At 39.3% G+C, this 24078-nt stretch overlaps 3 protein-coding genes across 4 annotated transcripts; 2 read left to right on the top strand and 1 right to left on the bottom strand.

Moving 5' to 3' along the window:
- Positions 1-84: 84 nt before the first annotated feature.
- LOC137793100 (protein DPCD-like) lies at positions 85-3223 on the bottom strand. 2 transcript variants are annotated; one of them, XM_068589064.1, is made up of 7 exons: positions 3125-3222; positions 2840-2890; positions 2395-2475; positions 2190-2314; positions 1899-2032; positions 1627-1729; positions 85-1169 (listed from the first exon to the last, which is right to left on the bottom strand). In XM_068589064.1, exons 3-7 carry the CDS (start codon positions 2432-2434, stop codon positions 1065-1067), a joined length of 507 nt encoding a protein of 168 aa, XP_068445165.1. In that variant the 5' UTR covers positions 2435-2475; positions 2840-2890; positions 3125-3222; the 3' UTR covers positions 85-1064. The 2 variants fall into 2 exon arrangements, with proteins under 2 accessions (XP_068445165.1, XP_068445164.1); XM_068589063.1 differs by lacking the exon at positions 2840-2890 and having other exon boundaries at positions 3125-3223.
- Positions 3224-3447: 224 nt separating this feature from the next.
- Positions 3448-8323, top strand: LOC137793068 (DNA polymerase lambda-like). Its single transcript, XM_068589001.1, has 9 exons — positions 3448-3473; positions 3876-4018; positions 4100-4397; positions 4661-4766; positions 4910-5248; positions 5792-5965; positions 6325-6453; positions 7130-7298; positions 7388-8323. The coding sequence occupies exons 2-9, from the start codon at positions 3904-3906 to the stop codon at positions 7747-7749; spliced, it is 1692 nt and encodes a 563-aa protein (XP_068445102.1). The 5' UTR covers positions 3448-3473; positions 3876-3903; the 3' UTR covers positions 7750-8323.
- A 417-nt stretch (positions 8324-8740) lies between these two features.
- LOC137792785 (WW domain binding protein 1-like) lies at positions 8741-23702 on the top strand. The gene is made up of 4 exons (XM_068588495.1): positions 8741-9142; positions 15489-15591; positions 18344-18505; positions 20155-23702. The coding sequence occupies exons 1-4, from the start codon at positions 9056-9058 to the stop codon at positions 20976-20978; spliced, it is 1176 nt and encodes a 391-aa protein (XP_068444596.1). The 5' UTR covers positions 8741-9055; the 3' UTR covers positions 20979-23702.
- Positions 23703-24078: the final 376 nt, after the last annotated feature.

The raw sequence follows: 24078 nt of genomic DNA, 5'->3' as shown, positions 1-24078 counted from the left end.
CGCATGAATGCATTTGTCAAAAGTTTAACAAAACAAAACAAATCCCTCACAAGAATTTACAAAACAACAGGAGTCAGGACAGGCTGGGTTCAAAAATGTTTTCTTGTATTTCTGTTCTTTCCATCTGGAGGAAGACAAAGCACATAGTGACAGAGACCTGTGGTTTTGTCTCTGCTTTTTACACTTGCTCTCTGGGTTTGGACAAGTAGTAAAAAATACAAGGAGTCACAAGGTTAAAACAAGCTATATTTACAGGCCATTGTCTCTTTTAAACAGAAATGTTTTTTTAAATCCACGGTCTCAGAATTTCTGACTAAACAGCGTTTGTCTAACTGAACTTGGCAAACAACTAGACAGAAATTCCTGTTTGAAGCATTGATCTGTACACATCTTGTTTTTCTGTACATGTCCTATATTGAAAAAAAATCCAATCGTAACACAGTATTTGTCCTTGTCAGACAATAATATAAAGTCCTATTGGAACATGTCCCTGGGACTGTTGCACATATTTTTTAACTTGTGTGCATGTAGTTTTAGCAGGAGACCACAGAGTCAGAATGCCCTTTTGTTGTAAAGGAAAACAGTAACACTAGCTTGCTCGCTGACCAGAGTTTCAGTAATGGCTTTCAGGGTGGCCTGCTACATGCAAGGAACATGAGGGTATTCAGTTAACACAAATGGGATGTGCTCGTAGCAGTGACCCTGGAACGAACAGGGATGAGGCATTGTGCGTTTTGAGTGTTTTACAAGGACATCAATGAAAGGAGTGTGGTAGGTTATGTGACCCCCATCAAAATTGCTCCCCAGTAGGTTTGGTAACAAGAAGCAAAATACTGTTGTGATACAATTCAACTTTTTTTATGTGGATGAGGACATATTTATCCTATTATAAAGAAATCATTTGGGAAAACACTCATGTTCTTATATTATATCAATACATTTCACTGAATAAGTCTGTATCAAATATAAATGGCAAGACAAATGTAAATTAGATGCTTTAAACCATTGAAAAGGCACTGTTTAAATACAACGCAGTATTATCCTCTTGCTCCCACAGTCTGAATTCACTGAGTTTTGCAGTCAACATCCCCTTCGCCGGTCCCTTTCAGTTTCTTCAGTTCCTTCAGTAGCTCCTGTTCAAGGGTTAAGATCTCTTTGGGTTTCTTGTACTGAGAGAGAAGAGAGAAGAAAAATAATTACTTCAACATTCTCCCTGTCTCCCTCCTGCAAATCCCTCATGGTAATCCTGTTAAAAAAAGAGCATGCAGTATATAAATAAATTATCACAAACAGAGCAATTGTTGTTGGCATTAAAAGTATTAGGACTGAGTGACAGGTTCAGAGACGTATAGCTTGAGTATAAAATTAAATTAAAAAAAACTAAACCTCTGTATCTAATCCTCATAATTTGCATTAACTGCTTTAATATCTTTTTTTTCCCCAGATATTTGTGAAACTATTTGGATTGCTGAGGTCATACTGTTTGGGTCCCTGCACTCAACATTTTAGGTTTGAACACAAACCTAAGAATATACCTATAATGCTTGGGTCTTTATATTACAGCATTGGGCAACATAATATTGGTGATATAGATCAATTTATTTTTCAATGTTGTGTAAGACTTACGCTGACAATTAAAGTGTTGTTGGCATGAGTAAGGCTGAGGGCAGAGTTGTCCAATGGCAGCTGACTGCGATCTAAATCAGTAATACTGAACTTCTTATAATACCTGGGAGGACATGGAAAGAGTGTCATAGGGTTATCACATGACAGTATAGACAAATGTATTGTAAACAGTGCCATCTATAGGGAGGATAAAAGGATTACATGCAACAAGTTTGTGTGCAACAGGAATGAAAAGATGGAAATGAAACCCCAGTGTTTTCATACATATTTACTTTTTGTTTGAGGTTTTTATGATGATACTTCTGTCAGATGGCTCAACCAAAACACTAAAGACATCTTTGGGGTAGGGAAGGTTGCGAACTCTCCACTGAAAGCTGGTCTTTGTGTCTTTACGCAAGAACACAGGCTGTGGAGACAAGAAACATTCAAATCCATTTAACATACCTGACATTAACTAGTGTTTTCTCTCAAGTGAACTAAAACAAACAAAGATGCCCATTAGAAAATTCATTAATTAATCAACTGCACTGCTAAAGTCATAGAAACCATAAAAGAAAACCCACATTGGAGCAGTTCTCCTTGATCATCTCCGAATCCAAAGAAGTGACAGGGCTTGCAAGTGGCTCCCCGACTTCTATCTGCCATTGGCCCTGAGCTCCAAGTGTGCTTTTCTGACGCCACTTTCGTACTGAAAAGTACAAAACAAATTTCTAGTCAGAACACCAGCAACTACACATGGCTGTGTGACACTCAATACCTGTTACTTACCAAGGAGCTCATCTGTTTTTAAGTCATATTCCTCTGTCATTTCTTTTCCATCTGTGAAGAGGAAGTGGATCTTCCTTTTATCTGGATGTGAAATTTGAAAAGAGTTTTTCACACAAACAAAACCAACAATAGCATACTATCTTGTAATTGCACATGTATTACTATTAACATACATGTGGCCCCTTCTTATTATAGTAAGTATAGTAAATTAAATATGTCTTTCATTGATCAAACTACAATATCAATGCAGTTTTGGTCAAATGAAAACTGTTGGAGCGAATTGCTGTAAATGGAAACCAGCAAGGATGGATAAAGGGTTGTTTCAGGCAAGTTGAGCCAATGCGTTGATTAGAGAGATCTCAATTAGATTGATACTTAAATGAGATGCTTAAGTATTCTGTGAAGACACCAAAAGAGCAGCGAGTCACATTGGGGGTTAACTTACCTCTTTTTTAGGTTGCAACCTTTTCAGATAGTGTATTACACTCGCGACAAGCTGTTGACACATTATCAAGAAGTATTTTATAGTATGTTTTGCCGATTATTTACGTTAGCTTAGGATGTGTAGTTGTGCCACCTGCTTGTTGCCTCGTGAGATTAATGTTAGCTGTAAAGCTAGCGGTCTGAGTGAATGAACATTACTAACGTCAGGTAAAACGACAATATAAAGACTGAAAATGTTTCTAAAGTTATTTTAATAACTTGCTGTTCTTGTTCGGAAGCTACTCACCATCGTGTATTAACGCTGTTTTCTTCGATGATCTTAGGATATCAGCCCAGCTCTGCACAGACATGTTTCTGAAAATGTTTGTGTTGCACAGGGCCACTTCCGGACTCAAACCGTAACCACAGCAACCGAGGTTAACACACAAAATATATAGAAAACATTTATAGAATAAATAAAACAATTCAATTGTAAATGTTACTACAATAACTGCAATTTATAATGTGTATTTTAATATGTAGATTGTGGGGTATATTTTAGACACATCTTTACTACTTTTAAACCCAAATGACCCGGAAGTAAAACGTTTAATTCAACGTTCGGTTCCTGTTTGTATGGTTTCATCTGAACTGGGGTAAGAGCAACACACAACTATCGAATTGATCGAGTTAATCGAATACATAATCTTAATAATGTCAAAATACTGACTGTTTGCTGTTACACACGTTAGCACAGGCTAAGGGAAGTTAGCTAACGCTAACAAGTTACTGCAATATTTCAGATACACTGCTCTGTCAGCGAGCTGTATACCTGCACTGAGTACGAGCCTTTAACTGTTGATACTTGAGTTCATCTTCTAGAGATAATAGTCGCATGCTCTTAATTGTTGACATTTCGAATGCAAGACATTTTTACAGTGTAATATCGCTCAATATTGATCAAATGGTAACTTTTGAAAACTACGACTTAAACCAATTAAAATTATCACAAGCTTTTACAACGTTATATTTAACTAAATAATTCTGCTCTGTCACAGGCCACTGGCGCCCTGTTTATGAAACAATATGGAGCATCGTCACGGGATTATGAAAGCCTTTCCCAAAGTCAAGCGAGCTCGAGTTTTACAAGGAAAGGATGCACCCCCAGTAAAGAAGAAACATGAAGAATTTGATACCACAGGTTGTTGGTGTGTGTGAGTGAGAAATACCAGAATATTTAACATATTTTCTCATTGTAACACGTTCTTCCCTTCTGTCCCAGGGAACACTTTTGATGGTGTCACAGTGTTCCTCTTGCCTGCTGGAATAGGAAATGCTCGATGCCAGATCTTTCAAAGACAAATTCAGCAGAATGGAGGACAGACAGAGATTTCACTGTGTGCCAGTGTGACTCATGTTGTTGTGGATGATAACATGAACAGGGACAGAGCACTGCGCTTACTAAAAGTGGATTGTATGCCCCCTGGAGTCAAACTAGTGAAATGCATTTGGTTGAGCTTGTGCATCAGCGAGAAACAACTTCTGGATGTCGACGACTACAGCCTTCTTTTACCCAAGAGGTTAATGACCTAATAGTACTGTTTCAGAATTCGAACTTGTCCATGTAACTCATGATGATTCTGGTTTATCAAACACACAGTCTTGTGCTTTTTAATACTCTGTAGAGAAGGAAGCCACAGTGAATGTGTATTATCACATTTACCACTTCAACTTAAAGTATTTACAAAAGTGAAAAGACAAAAACATGGAGACAACAAATATATGTAAGAAAATTTGATAAGTCATCAGTTTTATAACATCTTTTGATTTCCTCGCCACTTAGAGAATCTGAAACTATTAAAGAAGAGCAGCTGAATGTGAAGCCCGCTGACGGAACTATTGCAGAGCCAATGTTGGATCAGACCAAGCAAGAGAAGACTACAGACATGGTAGGTTTTAAAGTAACGTGTACAGGTATTGCGGGCTTTCAGTCAGTAATACGTTTTTACAATGGGGGACTAAAGCTTGATCTTCAACACATAAAAACAACAGTCTTTGTGTTTTATAGTTTAACATTACATTCTACTCTCAGACAGTTCCAGACACTAAAGAGGAAATGCGAGGTGAAGAAGACGGTGTCTCACAAAGGGACCTCGAAGCTCTCATCACTGGCCAGCACCCCAAAGAGGAAACTCCTGGCCCCAGCATAGACCCCAGTCCAGACTCCACTGCTCAGAAGGTGGTCTCAGGGAAGTGGGTCTGTGCCCAGTCCTCTCAATCTAAAATGAATAACTTCAACAAACCCATCACAGACAAACTAGAAGTTCTGGCCAAGGCCTACACAAACCAGGGGGACAGGTGGCGCGCGCTGGGCTATTCCAAGGCTGTCAACGCACTGAAGAGTTACCACAAGCCTATTACATCATATCAGGTGACCTAATGCAGAAGCTTTTAACATCACATTGTTTGTAGTACTGCATATATATATATATATATATATATATATATATATATATATATATATATATATATATATATATATATATATAAGATTGAAAAAGGATCCCTGTATTGTTTAAACTATATATATATATATATATATATATATCTATATATATATATATATATATATATATATTTATATATATATATATATATATATATATATATATATATCTATATATATATATATATATATATATTTATATATATATATATATATATATATATATATATATATATATATATATATATATATATATATATATATATATATATATATATATTTATATATATATATATATTTATATATATATATATATATATATATATATTTATATATTTATATATATATATATATATATATATATATATATATATATATATATATATATATATATATATATATATATAGTTTAAACAATACAGGGATCCTTTTTCAATCTTAACTTTTTTTTTTTATTATTTGGTTTAGGAGGCTTGTCAGATCCCAGGAATTGGTAAACGCATGGCCGACAAAATTGACGAGATCATGGAGAGTGGTCACCTGCGGAAGCTCGACCACCTCGGGGAGGCAGTGCCAGTATTGGAGCTTTTTACTAACATCTGGGGTGCAGGAACTAAGACTGCACAGCTGTGGTACCAACAGGTAAGACACAGACACATCCCTGAATAAAAAATACCAAAGGCATATTCTTGAATTTAATGTGAAGTTTGCACTTCAATAGTGTGACAAGGATACACTCTTAAACTAACTAAATTGTCAGATAATACAAAATAAATATAGTCCAGTTTAAATTCTGGATTGTAACCTGACTAATAAATTTGTCAGGCCTTTATGGTCTTATTGGGAGCGTTTTGAGGTTAAAATGTCCCTTAAAGATGTGGGCTATACAATTTCATCTCGATTAGGTTGATAACTAAGGCAAGAGGGACACAGGAGCAAAGGTCTAATCTACATTATACTGTTTTTTTTAAGATTTCTTAAAAATGGTATTTGTCTTTTAGGGCTTTCGCACATTGGAGGACATCCGTACAAAAGCCCACCTGAGTAACACTCAGAAAATAGGACTTAAGCACTACGATGACTTTTTAGACCGCATGCCCAGAGAAGAAGCCGGAGCCATAGAGAAAGTGGTAATGCATTTTCATTTTTGCCTATACCTACATGCCTCACACACTGTGATGACGACTGAAATATGTTTGCATTAACACTTCAATATGTTTATTCAAGCACATGAAAGTAGATATCTCTGAAAAAGAGTCCCCTGTTTTAACCCTCAGTAATATGGAAGCAGAAGGCTTGTAGAAGGAAAACGGATGTGTCAACTTTCCTTGACTGCTTGATAATGGTGAAACCAGACTGTGGTCTCTCAAAGTGGAGTATCCCAAAGGGGAAAACTAACTCTTAAAACAAAAAAAAAGTAGCTACATCTTAAGTTAGCCAGATACCTGTTCACTCCAAAATGCTGAGTACAACACTAGTTGTTTTCATATTGTATTACCTGAATTTTCTTTTTCCTTCAAAGCTGCCAGATAGAAATTGCACATTAGATAGATGACTAAAGCATGTGTACTCCCTCAAGCTTGTCAAAGTAAGTATGTGATGCTTAGCAAGCAGCTTACCTCCCAGGATTTGACTGGAAACAAGTAAAAGCTTACTTGTTTGCCCGTGGCACCATAAAGACAAGAGAACATAAACACTGCTTTTCTATGATGGAGAAGTCAAATGTTTTAAAAAGAAAAGCTCCATTGCTAGAGGATAGAGGATAGCCTGTGTTTCTTATCTTTTTTTGGGTGGGTGTCTTTGTAGCTAAAAGAAGCTGCCCAGGCCGTAGACCCAGGCCTGGTGGCGATGGCATGTGGCTCCTATCGTCGGGGAAAGGCCTCATGTGGAGATGTTGACGTACTTGTTTCTCATCCTGATGGCAAGTCCCACAAAGGGGTGTTCAGTAAATTGTTACAGAATCTCCATGACAGTGGTAAGCTCCCTCTTCTTTAGCAGGTCTCATTCTTACTATGGTTTTCCTGAAGAGAAACTTAAAAAAAATCCCAATGGTTTATTTCTCAGGGTTTTTGACAGACGACCTGGTGAGCCATGAGGAAAATGGTGAGCAGAAGAAATACATGGGTGTCTGCCGTTTGCCAGGACCTGGACAGCGGCACCGCAGGCTGGACGTCATCGTAGTGCCCTACAATGAGTTTGCCTGTGCTCTCATGTATTTCACCGGATCGGCACACTTTAACCGCTCAATGAGAGCGCTGGCGAAGACAAAAGGAATGAGCTTATCGGAGCACTCGTTGAATAAAGATGTGGTGCGTCAAGGTAACTTGAAGGTGTGTACTGGCACACCATTTGCTACACCGACAGAGAAGGATGTTTTTAGTCTTGTAGGCATACCATACAGACAACCTCATGAAAGAGACTGGTGAGCGTTTGTCAATCACCAAACCAATCAAAATGTCTTGTTTTTAAAAAGAACTCTAATGATGATGAATGATCTCAATGCAAACTGCAATTATGCTCAAACCTTTATAATGCTCTATTTTATGGATGTTTTACTGCTCGCAGATCATGCAGGAACCCTGGTGTACGTGAATGCTGATTTTATTCTACACTCAAATACAAAACAACTTATTTTCTCACTCATCCCCAAGTCCTCTGTCCTCCCATGTTGTTTGGTATCTGCCAAGGTTTTGCGATGTCCACTTCTCAAACTCCTGCTGCTACCCTGATAAAATACAATGAATTAAATGTATTTATAGGATGTAGAGCCTTTCAGCATTTTAATTTTAATTTGGGATGGTCAGTGTCCTCAGCCAAAGTCGTCGGATTAAGCAGAGTAACCAAGAACATTGTTGAAAGACTAACTACATAAAAATGGAAAAATATGTGATATTACAAGTTGTGTGAACTGGGCTTTTTAAAGACATTTTAATACAAAAGATGTTGAAACCTGTGTATTTTATGAAAGCTGAAGAATGGTAATAAAACATTTAAAGATGATATGAGATCTCTTACTATGTTTCTGTCATTTTAATTTTCAAACGGTTTACTTTTTATTCTTAGTCTGAAAATGAGAAGACAGTTATATTTGCAGTAAAAACTACACACCTTTAGACTTGTGACATACGACTTGCCAGCACTTTGTTACAAAGTAGAACTTCTCCTTCTTCACTTTTGGCACATTTTACACTGAATACGGTCTCGTAAGGGTGGATCACCATGCTAATCGGTCACGAGGAAGAGACGACGCGCCTTTGACCGTGTGCCTTTATAAACTCGAGGAGGGGGACCCAGGAAGACAACAAGGCCATGCACCGGAGACGCACCGCCCGGTGATTGGTCCATCTCTTCCCAGCTGGCCGGGCTGTCCAATCGCGGGTCAGTCCGCGAAACCAGTGGCGATGCACGCAACTAAACGCCCATCACGTTGCGCACATGGATCGGGTCGAACTGACCACGCCACACCCAGCAGACCGAGGCAGGGTGCCCGTGCCGGAGCAACGGCTTGTGTAACAGCTGTATCAGCCAGTGGCACCACACCGACAGCAGCCAGTGGCGCCAGCAGCACCCGCGACTCGTTGGAAATGTCCAGTGCGCAGAAGAGGCGGCGCATGCAGCGGCCTCTCGGCGCGACAGGGGCGAAATAGTTGCGGAGAATCGGACACCGTTTGGGAACAACAGTGTTCTCGTGCGTATGTTTTTCGCCGAATCTGAAGCTACTTTCCCGGAGGAATGAGAGGCGTCTGCTCGACTATGACAATGGGATTGTTTTTGCACGCTGTCGGCCCCGTCACCCCCACCGAGACCGCAGCAGACAGGGTAAGCTGAGGTCGAGCAGTCAAAAACAAGTCTCTCTCTCTCTCTCTCTCTCTCTCTCTCTCTCTCTCTCTCTCTCTCTCTCTCTCTCTCTCTCTCTCTCTCCTCTCTCCCTCTCCCTCTCCCTCTCTCTCAGGGCTGTTAGCTAGCTAGTTACCCGGATAATTGAGCAAACTATACAGTTACTGGCTTATTAAACACCAAGCCGTTATTGCAGCAACTTATACCTGTCAATGTTTGATGTCGGCTCATTTTAACTTGAACCGGGCTGTCAAGAGGGATGCTAGCATGCATGGGCTCGGTAGCTAGCTGCGTTAGCTCCCGTCCCTCGCTCTGCTCTCTTGTGTTTATGGTGAAGGGGTGACATTTGAGCCTCAAGCAAGTTGCATAAACACCAAAAGCAGTTATACCGGTATGAATACAGCCATGCCGGTCTAGCAATAACTTTAATTATAATATATATATATATATATATATATATATATATATATATATATATATATATATATATATATATATATACACACACACACACACACACACACACACACACACTGTCATCAGGTCATTTGACAGTTTAGTTCATTATACAAAATGGACATGTTTCAAGATATTTATTACTGTAATACAATGTATTGATATATTATACATGGTGCAGGCTTCCTTCTGTTATTTTTACAACTCAGGCAGATGATCACCTCTGTATGTAAATATGGTAATGTGAATGTCATAATATTCATGAGGATTTTTTTTTGTGGGATATCAGAGTACAATTTTTACTTCCGAATTGACTGGATGGCAGTTTTTACATTCACAGTCAAGACTCCACAAGTAAACTGTTCAATTTACTGTTTCACTTTGAGCGAATTCACATTGCAACCTCTGAGGAGATACAAGTCAGACTTGAGCTTTAAATAACTATCCTTTCTCAAAAATAATTGCACCTGCCAAGAGGGATACTGTTTCTTTCTCAATCTCAGCAGTTTTACACTTCTGAAACGGCATGTTTTGGATACATGATGTTGTGTTTCTCATGACTTCAACTTTGCATGTATAATTTGAGTGTGTGGATTGATGTAATTAGTCAGTATCCATTTCTGTAACTGATTAACAAATAACATGAGTATATTTAGTCAGCAATTATTCTTGGTCATGTGGTGGTTCTGTGAAAACTGAGGACATGCACAGTGCACTGAGGAGCACTAAAATTGAGCCATGTAGGTTTGTTTAAGAACATGATGAGCATAAAACCACAAAAGTGCAAACTACATAGTAAATCTAATCTCTGACTGTATTTTTAAGAGCAGCAGATTTTGCATTGTGTTGTATCTAGCATGTCTGACTTACAGTAGCACGAGTAAAGAGATGCAGCAACAGCATTCTGCATTTGTGCATCTGCATTTTTGCTGATGACAGACTCAAGGATACGGCAGAATAACTTTTTTAATGTGCTTTTCTTAACCAATTTTCATGATAATGTACCTTTAGAACTTCATTGGCATTCTATCCCTGGAGAAAGTACAAATGCTACAGATCTAAACACTTACAGTGTTGTGTTGCCATCACTGTAAATGTGAGATATTTGTCATGTAGGGAGAAACAGTTATCAGGTAATACATGTATCAGCGCTTCAGTCCTTTCATATACAAGTAACCTGTTTGTTTTATCAGTAGTTTATGTGCTATAAATATCTCTGAAGGTTTACATAAGTGCTGATCGTTTAAGTTCCTCTGCTGTTCAAGTGTCCTGCCGAGATGTCGAGGCACAAACTTTTGAGCGAAATTTGGTTTCTACTTCATTTTTTGTGGGTTGAACAAAAATCCTGTTACAATTGTTAACACGTGCGGCATCACATGAAGTGTCTCCATCTGACATTTATCAGTGCACATATAAGCATAAACCATAGAGTTATGAAACACATATTTGCAGGCAGTTAGCTGTCATTACTTTGCGAAACGGAACGGAAGTATGCAATTTGTTTGTGCATGTAAAGCTGATGGTCCTCGTCTCCAGGGAGATGATAGTTACATCACCTGCCCCTGAGCTATATCTGCTGTTTGCATTCACCCCTTAGATTTCACACAATACAGAGTCAGCTTTATTGTATCTGTATAACCAGTAATCACTTGCATCTGTCAGACATTATGATTAACTGTCTTCATTAGCTCTGTTCTCGTCAGCCGTTTACAGCATAAATTAACCACTCCATTATACACTCAGTCTACTATTTTAGTACCATTCATTCTCCAAAACAATTTTTTTTAGTGAGAGTGAAAGTCTTTGGCTCTACATCCACAAGACCTGTATTGTTTTAGTTCTTGATCTGTCAAACAATGTGACAGGGCTGTTGTCTCTTTTCATAACTGGTTATCGCACCTTTAAGAAACAAACATTGTCTGTTATTTGTCTTGTTAGCGATACTTTGACTAAGAGCTTGTAAAGCTGAGTTAACTGCTACAGTCATAAAAGACAGGGACCCTCCACCACACACACAAAGACAGCCCTTAAACACATAAATATTGTATTCTTCTGTCTCATCTCTTAATCCATTTTCAAATGTAATGTTTCTATATTTGTGCTTTTATATAATACCGCTCAGTGCAAATTCTCATAAAGTCTTAAAGTTTTAAAAGTCTCCTTTTAATCACATAAACCTTCTCAAAGGATCAGCATCGTTATGGCATCAACATTCTCAATGTTAATAATACATTCATGGCAAAACATCTTTGTGAAATTTAAGTAATGGTTATCCTGCCAGTTACAGCTCAGAGGTCCACTGTGAATGTTCTCGTTGACCATGACCTGCTCGAAGTGGCTTCATGACGGCAGTAATGTGACTTTAACTTGTAGCTCCAACTGTTCTGTGTCAAAGTTTGATTCTAGTCACTTATTTAGCGAGACTGTGTCTAAAAATTATGACAAAACTTCAACCGTACGTTCTAACTTTCAGGTCAAGTGAAGCAACTCGTGTTTGTTGAACTGACCTCGTCAGCGGTGGTAATCTGAAAGGCGTTCTTTGGAAGGAATGTATGGCGTTGACAGTTGCTAGAAACCCGTCGGCAGTGTTTTGGTCGGCATAACCTTCATGACTATGAAAGAGCACCTTTCTTTGTTGCAGGACACAATGATAAATAAGGGGTCAGTGATGTCTTTACGTGCATCAGCTACAGGTCTACAGGCCTGTGCTACGTGGATGAACTTTAACTGTCAGAATTAACTCAGAACCGTGGCCACTTATCTCCAGTAACAGTATTTGATAGTCACCAGGGGATTTTTTTACCCGTTACCGTTGTCGGCTCATTTCACCAGCTTCTCATTATATGTCTTGATTATTTTCTAACGAAGCAATCATTTTTGAGAGGTAACCAAATCCCCGTTAATCTGGTAGTATAACATGAGAGAGGTGGATTGTTTCTTTGTTGCCTGTTTGGATGAGAGACAGAGGAATCTAGTGTGTCTAATGTGTGTCCGTTTTACAGGACGGTCTCAGATGACCTACGTTTTTTTCAGGGTCTGCTAGTTGATTGACATCCTCTCACCTCATTTTTCCTGCCACACAAGTTATTTTGTGTGAGTGATCTATGTTAAAGTTTAGATGGAGCACTTTGTCAACAAAGCCTGGACCCCTTTCATGCTCTGCTATCTTTATGCAGCAAAGGCTGAGGACCCAAACATAGATGCTAATCTGTATTGAATTGCAAAAAGGGCCCAGCCTGTCAAGTGGAGCGCATATGGTGGAGAATAGTTGCTGAGTCAGGGAAAACAGCTGAAGTTATCGGAGACAAAGTGGAGGAACAGAATATCATTTGTTTATTACACAGTCAATTAAATCCTTCTGTGTTGTGGTGATGTTTTTTTTTTTATTTTGATGTTGTGTTGCTGTGGTTGAAACAGCTGTTCAGAAAAGACTATCCTGTTGGAGGTGGCAGCCACTTTCAATGTCAGCAATTTAGTTTGTGCTGATCTGGTGCGTGACGAATCATTCCTGTGTAACTGCTCTCTCTCTGTCTGGCTTCCTCAGTGCATTTCTTGCCGTTCTCTCCGTGCCTCGCACTTATCCCACACCTCTCACCGCTCCGTGCGCCTTATTATCACGCAGCGGCCCAGCTAGGAACTCGCCCTCCACTGCTGCTTGGAAATTTCCGTAGAGCAATCCTTGCCCACTGTTTGGGCCTGGATTGGTGTGTGTGTGTGTGTGTGTGTGTGTGTGTGTGTGTGCGTGTGCGTGTGTGTGTGGACAGGGAAAGAGAGAGGGGGAGGCAGAGGGAGAGAAGGAGGTAGGGAGAGAAAGAGTGAGAGTATGCTTGAGAACTGTTTGACTTCTTTTGCGGGATAATGACCCGTGAGTTTTGAAGGACGTTTCTGGGATTTTTGGACCCTGGATCATCATGCCTCTCGATCTGGGATCTGTGCTGGTAATCTAAACTATCCCTCTCGAGAACTTTGGTTAGCTAATCATTAAACTAATCTAGAAGAAAGCATTTGATGGATCTTTCTGGAAAAACCCACAGACTGTTTTCTTGAAAGGATTTAGATAACAGTGCTCCCTTGTCTTTTGGCAGTATGCAGATCTATCTGTTCTGATTATCATCTTGCCCATGTCTTTTCATAACTAAATATTTGTGGGATACTATTAGTGAAGTTGGCTTTTGATCAGGGAGAAAACCGCTAGTTTGTTATATTTACATATTTATTATTATATTAACATATATTATTATATGTTATATTTACAGCTGAAGTGGAGAGGAGACAAATTATGATTTAATTGACTTTTTAGTCAAATACCTTCTGATAGTTTATCGTTCTGATTAGGCCTCATCTTAATTTAAAACTTAAATTATGTATTAAATCTGGGGTAACACACTGACTGGTTTTGTGCTGGCTTGAAATTCAGAAAGCTGCACTTGATATGGGCCTTAAACACTGATGAAATGCAAGCAGTTCACCAGCCCAGGTGGTGAGGTCTTGTTTACTCCAGAGCTAAGTATATACATGTTGGATACAAGATATCTGCAGTGTTATCATCCTTATTCTAAAACAAAGATCAGCACTATGCATGTAAAAAAAAAAGCTCTGTTAAAATCATATATGCAAATCTTTATGCATTTTTTTGTAGTAAGTAAATAAGAAATCAACATACTTTTAAATTTTGAACACCAGTTCTATCAGACATTTAGATCATCATGAGTTTAGAATCCCACTAAAGATTAAACTAGTCGTGTAAATCAACATCACTCTCTATCTTGATGTATCTGTACTGACTTTCTTATTTACTTACTTTGTCATTTTTCCAGAGTGGTCACTATACTACTCCAAACTCCATTTAGAAATCACTAGTTGTTTATGAAACTGGGGCACGGTACATTTCTCAGTAAACTGAAGAACACAACGAACTGCCCAGAACAAAAAGGACTTTTACACAGAAGACATGTTGACATGTCACAGTCAGAAAATCCATAGGAACTTTAGTTTCACAAGGTGCAGTAGCAGTGTGAGCAACACAAAACCACTTTAGTTGTGTGTGCTAAGGATCAACAAAAGCTCTAGTAGTCGACCATAAAAAAAAGGATTAAATTAAATTAAATGAAGCTAGATCAAAACGTCTTGATCTAAAATTGAGAGGCCTACAATGAGTCGAATAATTAAGTTGGAAAATTACTGAAACCAAAAAGAATTAATTAAACGTCAAATTCAGACTAAACAACTCGAACTGTGAACAACAAAAAACATTTCAAAAGTTCATAATTCATCTCGAGGGACATCCAATGCCAAGCCTCCAAGTGATTTGAGTGCTCTCTCGTTTAAGTGTCAATAGCTGCATGAACAGGAATAGCAGCACTCCGAAAATAAAAAAAACAAACAAAAAAAAAACAGATGGCTTTAGTTAACTATTTAATTTTTTATCCTCTGACTGAGCTGTGTAGTCAGAAGCTGAAATTACATAATGTCCTCATCTATAATGTTGCTGTATTTAACCTAAAATCCCTCCTTTATTCCACACTGGTCGTCTCATTTGAACGTGTTATGCAGCTCCTACAAGCAGCTGACACATGGTGAACAATTCCCGGACCAATAACTTTTTACTTTCTCGTTGGACTCAATTCACAGATTTCATATTACTTTGGCAATAAACATTGTTTCTGTCGATCAGTGTAAAACACAGAACAAACGTAATTTCACCCTGTGGGAGTCAAAAAACAAGCATGAAACATGGCGGGGGGCTCTGTTTTTTTTTTTTTTTTGGCACTGCATACCGTAACTGGATGCCTCAACTGTTTTGTTTTGTATTTTGAGGTTGAGATGTTGATAATACTTTCTTGTTTAAAGTGACACTGCTTCTCTCTTGCAGAGCCTACTGCACTGTGAAGGTGCGAACAACCAGAGCTACAGCTGTGAGTCCGGACACTGCTGCGGGAATTCTCAGTGCTGCAGCTACTACTACGAGCTCTGGTGTAAGTATCTGCTATATTTAGCGGTATGTTGCAATTTTCCCTAAGGTTGCTTTTTATGTTTCCCCGGAAGAACTGGTTAGATTTTGGAGGTCGAAGTTCAAGGTTACGGTGACCTCACATCCGTCCATTCTCGTGGAATGTGATCTCTCAGGAACACATTGAGCGTATTTATTCAAATTTGGCACAAAGGTCTGCTTGCACTGAACTGATGACGGGGATTAAAACTGTAACATAACCGCTTGGCAGAGGCATACAGCTGCAACGTGGTTATTCTCATTTAAAATTAACAATGTGGGAACACAACTGATAGTGTCATCATACCTCCACCCTTTCCTATCGAGAGAAGGGAGGACGACCTTAACAAGTGGCCTCCTCAGGAAAAGAGCAGCATCAACTTTAGCTACAGCATTTATTCTTTAACGACTGATGACAAATCGGTGAACAATCTACAAAATCCCTGAGGCTCATCAGTACCTTCTTAGTCACAAAGAATGGGCATTTTTTATTCAAGGCAACACAACCATGTCCAGGTCAAAGTAGACATAAAGCCATCCTTACATTTTGTTTCAGCATCCGGTGAAACACATCCAGTCTGTGTCAAAGACTAGAAGTGGAGATCAGTGAGACCTCTCCACAAGTATTGCATACAGAACAGCATGTAAAAGGTGTCATGTTTAATTAAGCCATGTCCAGGTGGAGAGGTTGACTGCTGAGACCCAAGTTCATTGTGCATCACAACTGTGGCATCACTGACTCCCAGGACAGCAAAGACAGATCCCCAAGCTAAGCACGAATGACCCACAAATATTAATGGGGGTGACACTTGCAACGCTGCAACATAATATGAATAAAAGTCATACAACTGAGATTCAGGGTCAATCTGTGGAAAAAGGCCTGGTGGTGTGACCTGACCATCCCCGGTTTGGATCCAGCCCAGATACAATTTTGGACTCAAATATCCCGTCAAGAGTCACTTGAAGAGTTTCTTGGTTGGCCAAATGGTGATATCAGACACTCAAATGATGTGCAGGATGTCATTCTTCCCAGCGAGCAGACTAGGTACAATTTACAGGTGGGTAAAAAATACATTAACATATATAAATGACCAGCGTTTGAAATAATGTCCTCTTCATTTTAAATAAATTGTATGTTATTTGATATGTCTTTTTTAAGATCCAGCTATGGTGTGTTTGGGGCTACAGAGCTGCAAGCTGGTCATCTGGACATCAGATGACCAGCTAGAATTTGACAAAGACGACACAGACGCACAAATTATTTTTCACACACGCTTCCTAGATTAGTGGATACGTTAATTTCAAGGAGGATTACGCTTTGGTAAAAATAAACGTTACGCTTAATTCAATCTCGAGCACTTTTAGCCATTCTCTCGGCTGCCATAAAATAGTTGAGTGGATCTCGGTCATAAACAGAAAATTAATTTGATATGGGGTTTGAAGTGTCCCGGTTCCTTTTCTTTCCCTCCCTTGACGAAACAAATCTACAGCTCTTAACTTGTTGAACGTATTAGCTGTAACTCATTCCCATTTTTGACACGTTAACATGATGCTCTGTAAGGGCATGGGTGAAGTCAGTATTAAATATCTTACTTTGTGTTTGAATATTTCCTTGAAAAGTCTGTGACAATGAAATCTCAATTGTTTCATGAAGCAGCCATGGAATACATAACCGCTGGCTACACCCGAAACCAAGAACTATGTCATTATTTATTGTGATTATTTGAGTTATATTAACTCACATTTACTACATAGATGTGATTTTAATCCATCAAACTAGCTTGAAACCCAGTTTGATAGAAAAAGACATTTCAGACTAATGCATTCCATCTTTAAGTTATTTTTGTCTTCAGTCAGTCATATCACGTGTAGAAGATACTAAGATACAATCATCTGCATGTTGCTGCATGATCAAAACAACATGTAATTATTTCAGACCAGGTATTGTATTCTACCTTCAGAGGCTGATCAAATACGTGTGTCTAAAATGTCACTTTCTTTGTCACTGGATTACAACCTATTTGGTATGTAGACTAATGTATGACCTGTTATGTGCGTTAAGTTATTATAATTGCGCTTTAAGGCAGCTTATGTTCTGTTTTTACCACTGGTAAGATATCTAAAACTATAGTCTTAGTCCATGTATCACAATTCAGGCTTATTTGTGTTATGTTGGTTTATTTTTGAAGGTACACAGATATTTGTAGTCCATATTGTGACTACCGGTACATTGGCCATTATTTACTTGACCTGAAATCTTTAAAGAAAGGCTGAATTGGTACATCTCAGTGCCCGCTCAGTAGAAATCCACTGTACCACTGATATTTCATAATTTCTTTTTCCAATGTCTCCAAAAATGAGAAACCAGGCAACTCAGAGATCAGCGTGTGAGACGGCTGTTGTAGAAATAAGAACAGACTTGATGATTTAATTGATTTGAATTCAACACATACAGTATAGAATCATAGGAAATGTTTCGTTAAGTTAAAACCAGATGATTTGATCGGCAGTGTTTGTGTTGGCAGCAGGCACTTTCTGTTAGATCACCACCAGCTGGTACAGTTGCACACTATGGATAACGTAGAGCGCAGTGCAGTCTCTCCTGTTTGAAGCTATTTATCAGTGTGAGAGTTTATTTTAAAATATCAAGCCAACCACCATATTTACTTCTTATCTATTTTGTTGTCAAGTTCCACTGTAAACACAACATGACAGTGTTGATCTCCCTCTCACTTCAGGGTTTTGGTTGGTATGGGCGATAATCTTCATTTTGAGCTGCTGCTGTGTGTGTCACCATCGCCGCACCAAGCACCGGCTGCAGCAGCAACAACGGCAGCACGAGATCAACCTCATTGCTTACCGCGAGGCACACAACTACCCCTCTGTGCCCTTCTACTTCAGTAAGGGATGCTGTACCACTCCGACACACACACCATGATGACTCAACCTGATGTGTAACTTTGTGTGGGTTGTATGCATTTCATACAAGTATACACAATTACTTTGAACAGATATGAGTGTTTAAAGCTTTATAGTCAACATTATTATATTATCATTGGATCCTATGTGTGAAAGGGATTGCTTAACGACAAAGATACGGAGAATCGTCATCCGACTGCGGTTCAATGCAACTCAATAGAGTTATTTAGAGTTTTTCAGCAAAATTTGTTTTGTTTTGTTTTTCGGCCTGCAACTTTCATGGTTTAGGTAAGTCTCACTGCTCTCATCTGCTATGTTGTCAGCTGCAACAAGCAACATGTTCTGCTGAACGTAGTGGAGCATGTAGCAGCTAACAAGACAGACGTTTCTGTCAGAAAGTAGAGTGAATATCTGACTAACATTCGTCAGATAGATAAAAAAAAAAAAACACCACTCCAAATGAATGCTAATGTTGTGTTTGTAGCTGCCCCTAAGTGGCAAAAAAAGAAAGAAATGGACTGAAAGTAGATGAGTTCTACTTTGTGAACATCCATTCACACACTAGTGTTTGTGTTGTAATTACAGACACAAGTTAATTTAATACACTGAACATAAATGTGTGGATACCATTAGTAAAACAAAACATGTTTGATAGTTTTGATTTAAATTAATTAGAAACTGAGCAGGGTGTGATTTTCTCCAAACTTGACATTTTATTTAGTCATGCAGGTTCACTTATCATTGTCAAATCGGCTAAAGTGATTAAATAAAGCCTCCCGCTCAGAATAGCCACATTGATGGAAAGTATTCATAGTTATGTCTGGTTTATTAAAGAGATGTACTTCTCCTATATCCTCCAAACATCTTAGAGTGGAAGAATTGTCACACTGCGGTGCACACATTAATCATCTGCCTTGTAAAAACATTTTTAGTGTGCGGAAGCATTTTCTGGTGGCCAGCAAACATAATGTCCTACCAGCGCACGGAGTATCTGTTTGTACACATTTGTATTACTTGGCCTCATTACGAGGCTTCCCAGCTGCAGTGTATGACTCACAGTACTCCTGTGTCAGGTCTGATGTTGAGGTGACGTTGTAGTCCAGTAGCTTCCTTCATTGTTTCTCAAGAGAACTTGGCGCTGGACCCGGGAATCATCTTTTTCAAGAATTTCGAATCGGTAGTTTTCCAGTCACATCAAAGTAGGAATTTAAAGCTAGTGACAAACAAAGCAGTGGTCCTTGTAATGTTTGCACTTACATGTATCCCTGCTTTCGCACAGCATCAGAATCTTCCCTGTTTGCATGCCCCACTTTTTAGGAAACGGCCTGCATTGCTCTCTTGCTACCTCGCCAGTGTTGCAACACTATCTCGCACAGTGCTGCCCTGGCCTTCAGCACAGAATTGACCCAGAAATGAGCTTGTTTTGTCACATTTTTCCCCCTATTGCTCTGGGAATGTTTGAATAGTTGACTGGGAAGTTCAGTGAGGTCGTACTGAGATTTTCTGGGGTCAGGAGGTGTTAATTTGAAGGGGAAACTAACCCAAGTACGTTTTGCTTGCCCTGTAAAATGCACATAGTTGTGTACATTTTTTTTGTGCATTTGTAAATATATGTTTTTTTTCTCTTCAGGGTTTCTGCCCAACTACCTCCTGCCTGACTACGAAGAGGTGGTCAACCGGCCACAGACTCCTCCCCCGCCCTACAGTGCCTTACACACTGGCCCGTCCTCAGTGGCTTCTAGCCCGTTGGCTCATGAGCAGCAGGAGGGACACCGTGCAACCCTCCAGTCCACCCCAGTGCCCCCTGTCTCTGACACTCTGTGTTGCAGACCAAGCATAGAGGAACCACAACCCCTCACCTTAGACTTAAGGCCAAAGCCTGACAACAAGCCCATGCAGACCGCACAAGAGTCCGCCATGATACTGCTGTCAGATGGGCTCACTAATAGGGAGGGGCTTTCCGGCCAGGAGAAAAGAAGTGAAAGTGGGGACGACTCCAGCAAGGACCCACTGCTCAAGGACCTGTCAGAGGGTTCTGCTGAGGACAAAGATCGACTCCCAAATGGAAGGAGGAGGAGATTCACAGGAGACTCTGGGATTGAGGTGTGTGTGTGCAGCACACGCGGGAGCAGCGGTTTTAGTGGCGCTGGAGGGACAGCCCAGGAAGGCAAGGAGTTGAGGGAGCTAGAGAGCCTGCTGGGAAGCAACGAAAATGATGAGGACGAGGTGGGCGACTTCTGCGACAGCTGCGGCCAAAGAGCCTCCTTCGGTGTAGAGGAGGAGCAAGCACTGGGCGGGCTGGAGAGGCGGGTCGCCCGTGGGTCGTCGGGACCTCCTCAGCAGGCTCACCAGACAGGCAGCGCCTCGCTCCACCCTCCAGTGTGCCTCCTCCTCCACACCATCAATGAGCAAGAGGGGCCGCACCACAGTACCAGCACTGAGCCACAGGGCTGAAACGCAGCCCACGATGTCATGTCACAGAAGGAAGGGGAGAACACCTGAGACAGAGCATGGAGGCCTGTGCTTTTGTATCTGAGCAAGTGTTATATGTCTCAATACTTTATGAGTGAGTATTTTATGAATGTGTGCATCTTAGACAAAACAGGTGTGGGAGCAGGAAGTGGAATCTCAACAAAATGTAACTGATCCAAAGTTTGAGAACGTCTGCTCCTCCGCACACTGGAACAGTGGCCTTAACCTGTGTATTTTGGGTGATGTTTGGGCAGTCCAAGCCCTTTAACAGCCTGTGGCAATTGAGACTTCTCACACAACGCACGCACACACATGCACACACACATGCAAAATGACACACACAGAGCGTCCTTCAGTTGTCCCTCTCTTGCAACAGGAGCTACTGACGCAAGTGAAAGATTTTATAGCTGAAGCTGGCCGACAGGACAGGCCATTCACTGCTCTCCTCACCGGGTGCTTGCAACAGTTCTGCAGAGCCGTTCTCTACGTAGTGGAAAAAAAACAAACAGCAGGAACATTTTGGATGAGTGCAATGTGGATTTACCAGTCTGTGCTTATGCAAACTGGTACTGTAGGGACACAAGAACAAGACTGTGTGGGACGTCCAGTTAGAATCATAATTCTTAAGTGCTTTTTCAGCGATTAAAAACCGCTCTGCCTTGTATTTGTTTTTGTTGCTCTCTATCTGCCCTGCTAGTGATAAAGAAGTATAAGTGCATTTGCAGATCTTATTGTGAGCTGTTTCTATTTTGCACAAACTGTATTTATCTTTATAAATTTAGCTTTAACTGCTGAAAAAATTAACAAAAAAAATGCGTTCATTAATTCAGTCTTAAATTGCAGTTCATTACTTAATGTCTTCAGAAGGTTTTGTTACCACATCTGTAATAAATGGACCTCTGTAGATTGTCAGTAAGAACATTTTGGAAACAATATTTTTTTATTGCATAAATGTTTGCATTACGTGCCTCCGTAAGAAGAAGGCAGAACTTGATGAACAATGATCAGTTTCAGTGAAACTGAGAGACCATAAGAAAGCAAGTACCAAAAACAGGAAAAGAATAAAAGGCTTCTGAGAGATTACAACTGAGATGGGCAACGTCAGACCTCAAACTTTGTGTCAGCCACTTCAATAGATTACCACCTTCACCAGCTACATAATATGAGACATTTACACTCTTTGATTTTCATAGTCACACATCATTTACCTTTTGTTATGGTATTCATTAATTAAACTACTATATTAGCTTCCTGAATACTCCATTAAGGCAGATTTCAGTCAACTGGACTAGTGTGATTTTCAACTCCATATGTGTTGTTCATTTTTATTTATTTTTTATGAATGTGTGGCCCTGTCAATCCTTTTCAATTAACTAATCAATCTCAGAGAGGAAATGCTCCGAATAGCCTAAAATATGTGTTTAGTGTATGTGTATATTCATACCAAATGTAACTTTATATGAAAGTAATTATCCCATAGTGAAGCCAACAAAATGACATTAAGAGCAGCGACCTGTTGACTGAAAAAAGTATTTCAGGACTTCAGGAAGTTTTAGTTCATTAACTTAATTTAGATAGAAAACGATTAATATGAGCAAGTAATCAGAGAGGTTCCAAAACAGTTTGATAGTTGTCCTAGGCTATGCTTAATATCTGAATATCTATGAACAACAGTTTACATCACAATATATATTTTTTTAATGATGAACATACAATACAAATTTAACAGGCAATATTTATAATACTGTGGATTGAAAACAAAGACCACATAATGACATGCATCTTCTCAATGCCTTTAGGAGCTTGACTGTTTTAAATCTAACCTTTAATCCGAATCGTACAAGGGGCTTACTTAAAGTAGATGTTGATTGTTGATGAATGTGCCACGGAAAATGCCACTGATCATAATTTCTGTATGAATCTTTTACAAATCAAGTGAAATTTGAGTTTGCCACGCTCTGAAACTAACTGGAATATTGTCATGCTACATGTCATTGTATCATACAAATGGATTTTTTCAGATTTCCTTGGAGTACCCTCCAAAATGCACACATTGCAGTGTCTGCAAAGCACAAATGTTTCCGCCAATTGGTCTCATAGATTTCTATATCTAACCTAAAACAATCTAACAGAAGTCTCTCAAAAATAGCACAAGTTGAACTTGTAACTGTAACTTTCTGTATTTACATTATGCCAATTTAATCTTACCCATGAATGCCTCAACACATTCTTAAGTGCTTTATATGTTAATGCTTTTTGTGACCTAGAAAGTGATATTGTGTGATTGTGGTACATGTAGTACCAAGACAAGCTATTTTTTCATATCTGCTGAATCCTTTAAAAAAAATAATAATATTGGAACTGTAAAAAAATTCTGAACCACTTTATATTTGAAAATGTGTATAATATTCTGTAACATGTTTGTGAACCAAATAGTTTTCATATTTTGTATGAAATCATTAGCTTTATTGTTATGGACAGATTTCTTTTCTCGTTATGGGTATTATTTGTTCTGTTAAGAAAACAACTTAAGTTGTGTTAAGGTTACGTGACTAATAATGCAGTAGATAACTTGTTATCTTGTTGTTACCTAAGAAGCATTTTCTTTCTTCACCAGTGTGTGCGTGAGGTGTCTTGCACATATTCTTTGAATGTTCTGATTCAAGCCATTTATTACAACAACCACGCTGGATTATGTTCAATAAACATGCCCTTTTAAAATTAAGCTGGCCTGTTTGAAGTGAGTAAGTGTGTGTGTGTGTGTGTGTGTGTGTGTGTGTGTGTGTGTGTGTGTGTGTGTGTGTGTGTGTGTGTGTGTGTGTGTGTGTGTGTGTGTGAAGACAGCATGGAGTCTGAAATGACTACGGCTACTGGTCGAAGGCCTTTAACTGTTTTAACTATATGTAGCAAATGATTAGCACGTCCGATAATTACAACTGTTTATTAGAGTAATCAACGTAGACAGAGCCATGGCAGCTCTCAGTGTGTGTGTGTGTGTGTGTGTGTGTGTCTGTGTCTGTGTCTGTGTGCGCGTGTGTGCGTGCGTGCGTATGTGCTCTTCAGGAGGAAATCAACTGCACAC

Source organism: Clinocottus analis, unplaced genomic scaffold, assembly GCF_023055335.1.
Source record: "Clinocottus analis isolate CAN_PGR_092001 unplaced genomic scaffold, fCliAna1.0.p SCAF_22, whole genome shotgun sequence".
In the NCBI taxonomy this organism is placed as follows: Eukaryota; Metazoa; Chordata; class Actinopteri; order Perciformes; family Cottidae; genus Clinocottus; species Clinocottus analis.
Note: the sequence above shows the minus strand (reverse complement) of the source record. Positions and strands in the feature narration are given on the sequence as shown.

Excerpts from the sequence above, each read along its gene's own strand:
- LOC137792785 (XM_068588495.1), top strand. The coding sequence starts at position 9,056 with ATGAGAGGCGTCTGCTCGACTATGACAATGGGATTGTTTTTGCACGCT. Across the intron at positions 15,592-18,343 it reads CTACTACTACGAGCTCTGGT|GGTTTTGGTTGGTATGGGCG; the intron begins GTAAGTATCTGC and ends CTCTCACTTCAG. Across the intron at positions 18,506-20,154 it reads CTCTGTGCCCTTCTACTTCA|GGTTTCTGCCCAACTACCTC; the intron begins GTAAGGGATGCT and ends TTTTCTCTTCAG.
- LOC137793100 (XM_068589063.1), bottom strand. The coding sequence starts at position 3,188 with ATGTCTGTGCAGAGCTGGGCTGATATCCTAAGATCATCGAAGAAAACA. Across the intron at positions 2,033-2,189 it reads TCAAGGAGAACTGCTCCAAT|CCTGTGTTCTTGCGTAAAGA; the intron begins GTGGGTTTTCTT and ends TTGTCTCCACAG. Across the intron at positions 1,730-1,898 it reads ATAAAAACCTCAAACAAAAA|GTATTATAAGAAGTTCAGTA; the intron begins GTAAATATGTAT and ends ATGTCCTCCCAG.
- LOC137793068 (XM_068589001.1), top strand. The coding sequence starts at position 3,904 with ATGGAGCATCGTCACGGGATTATGAAAGCCTTTCCCAAAGTCAAGCGA. Across the intron at positions 5,249-5,791 it reads AGCCTATTACATCATATCAG|GAGGCTTGTCAGATCCCAGG; the intron begins GTGACCTAATGC and ends TATTTGGTTTAG. Across the intron at positions 6,454-7,129 it reads CCGGAGCCATAGAGAAAGTG|CTAAAAGAAGCTGCCCAGGC; the intron begins GTAATGCATTTT and ends GTGTCTTTGTAG.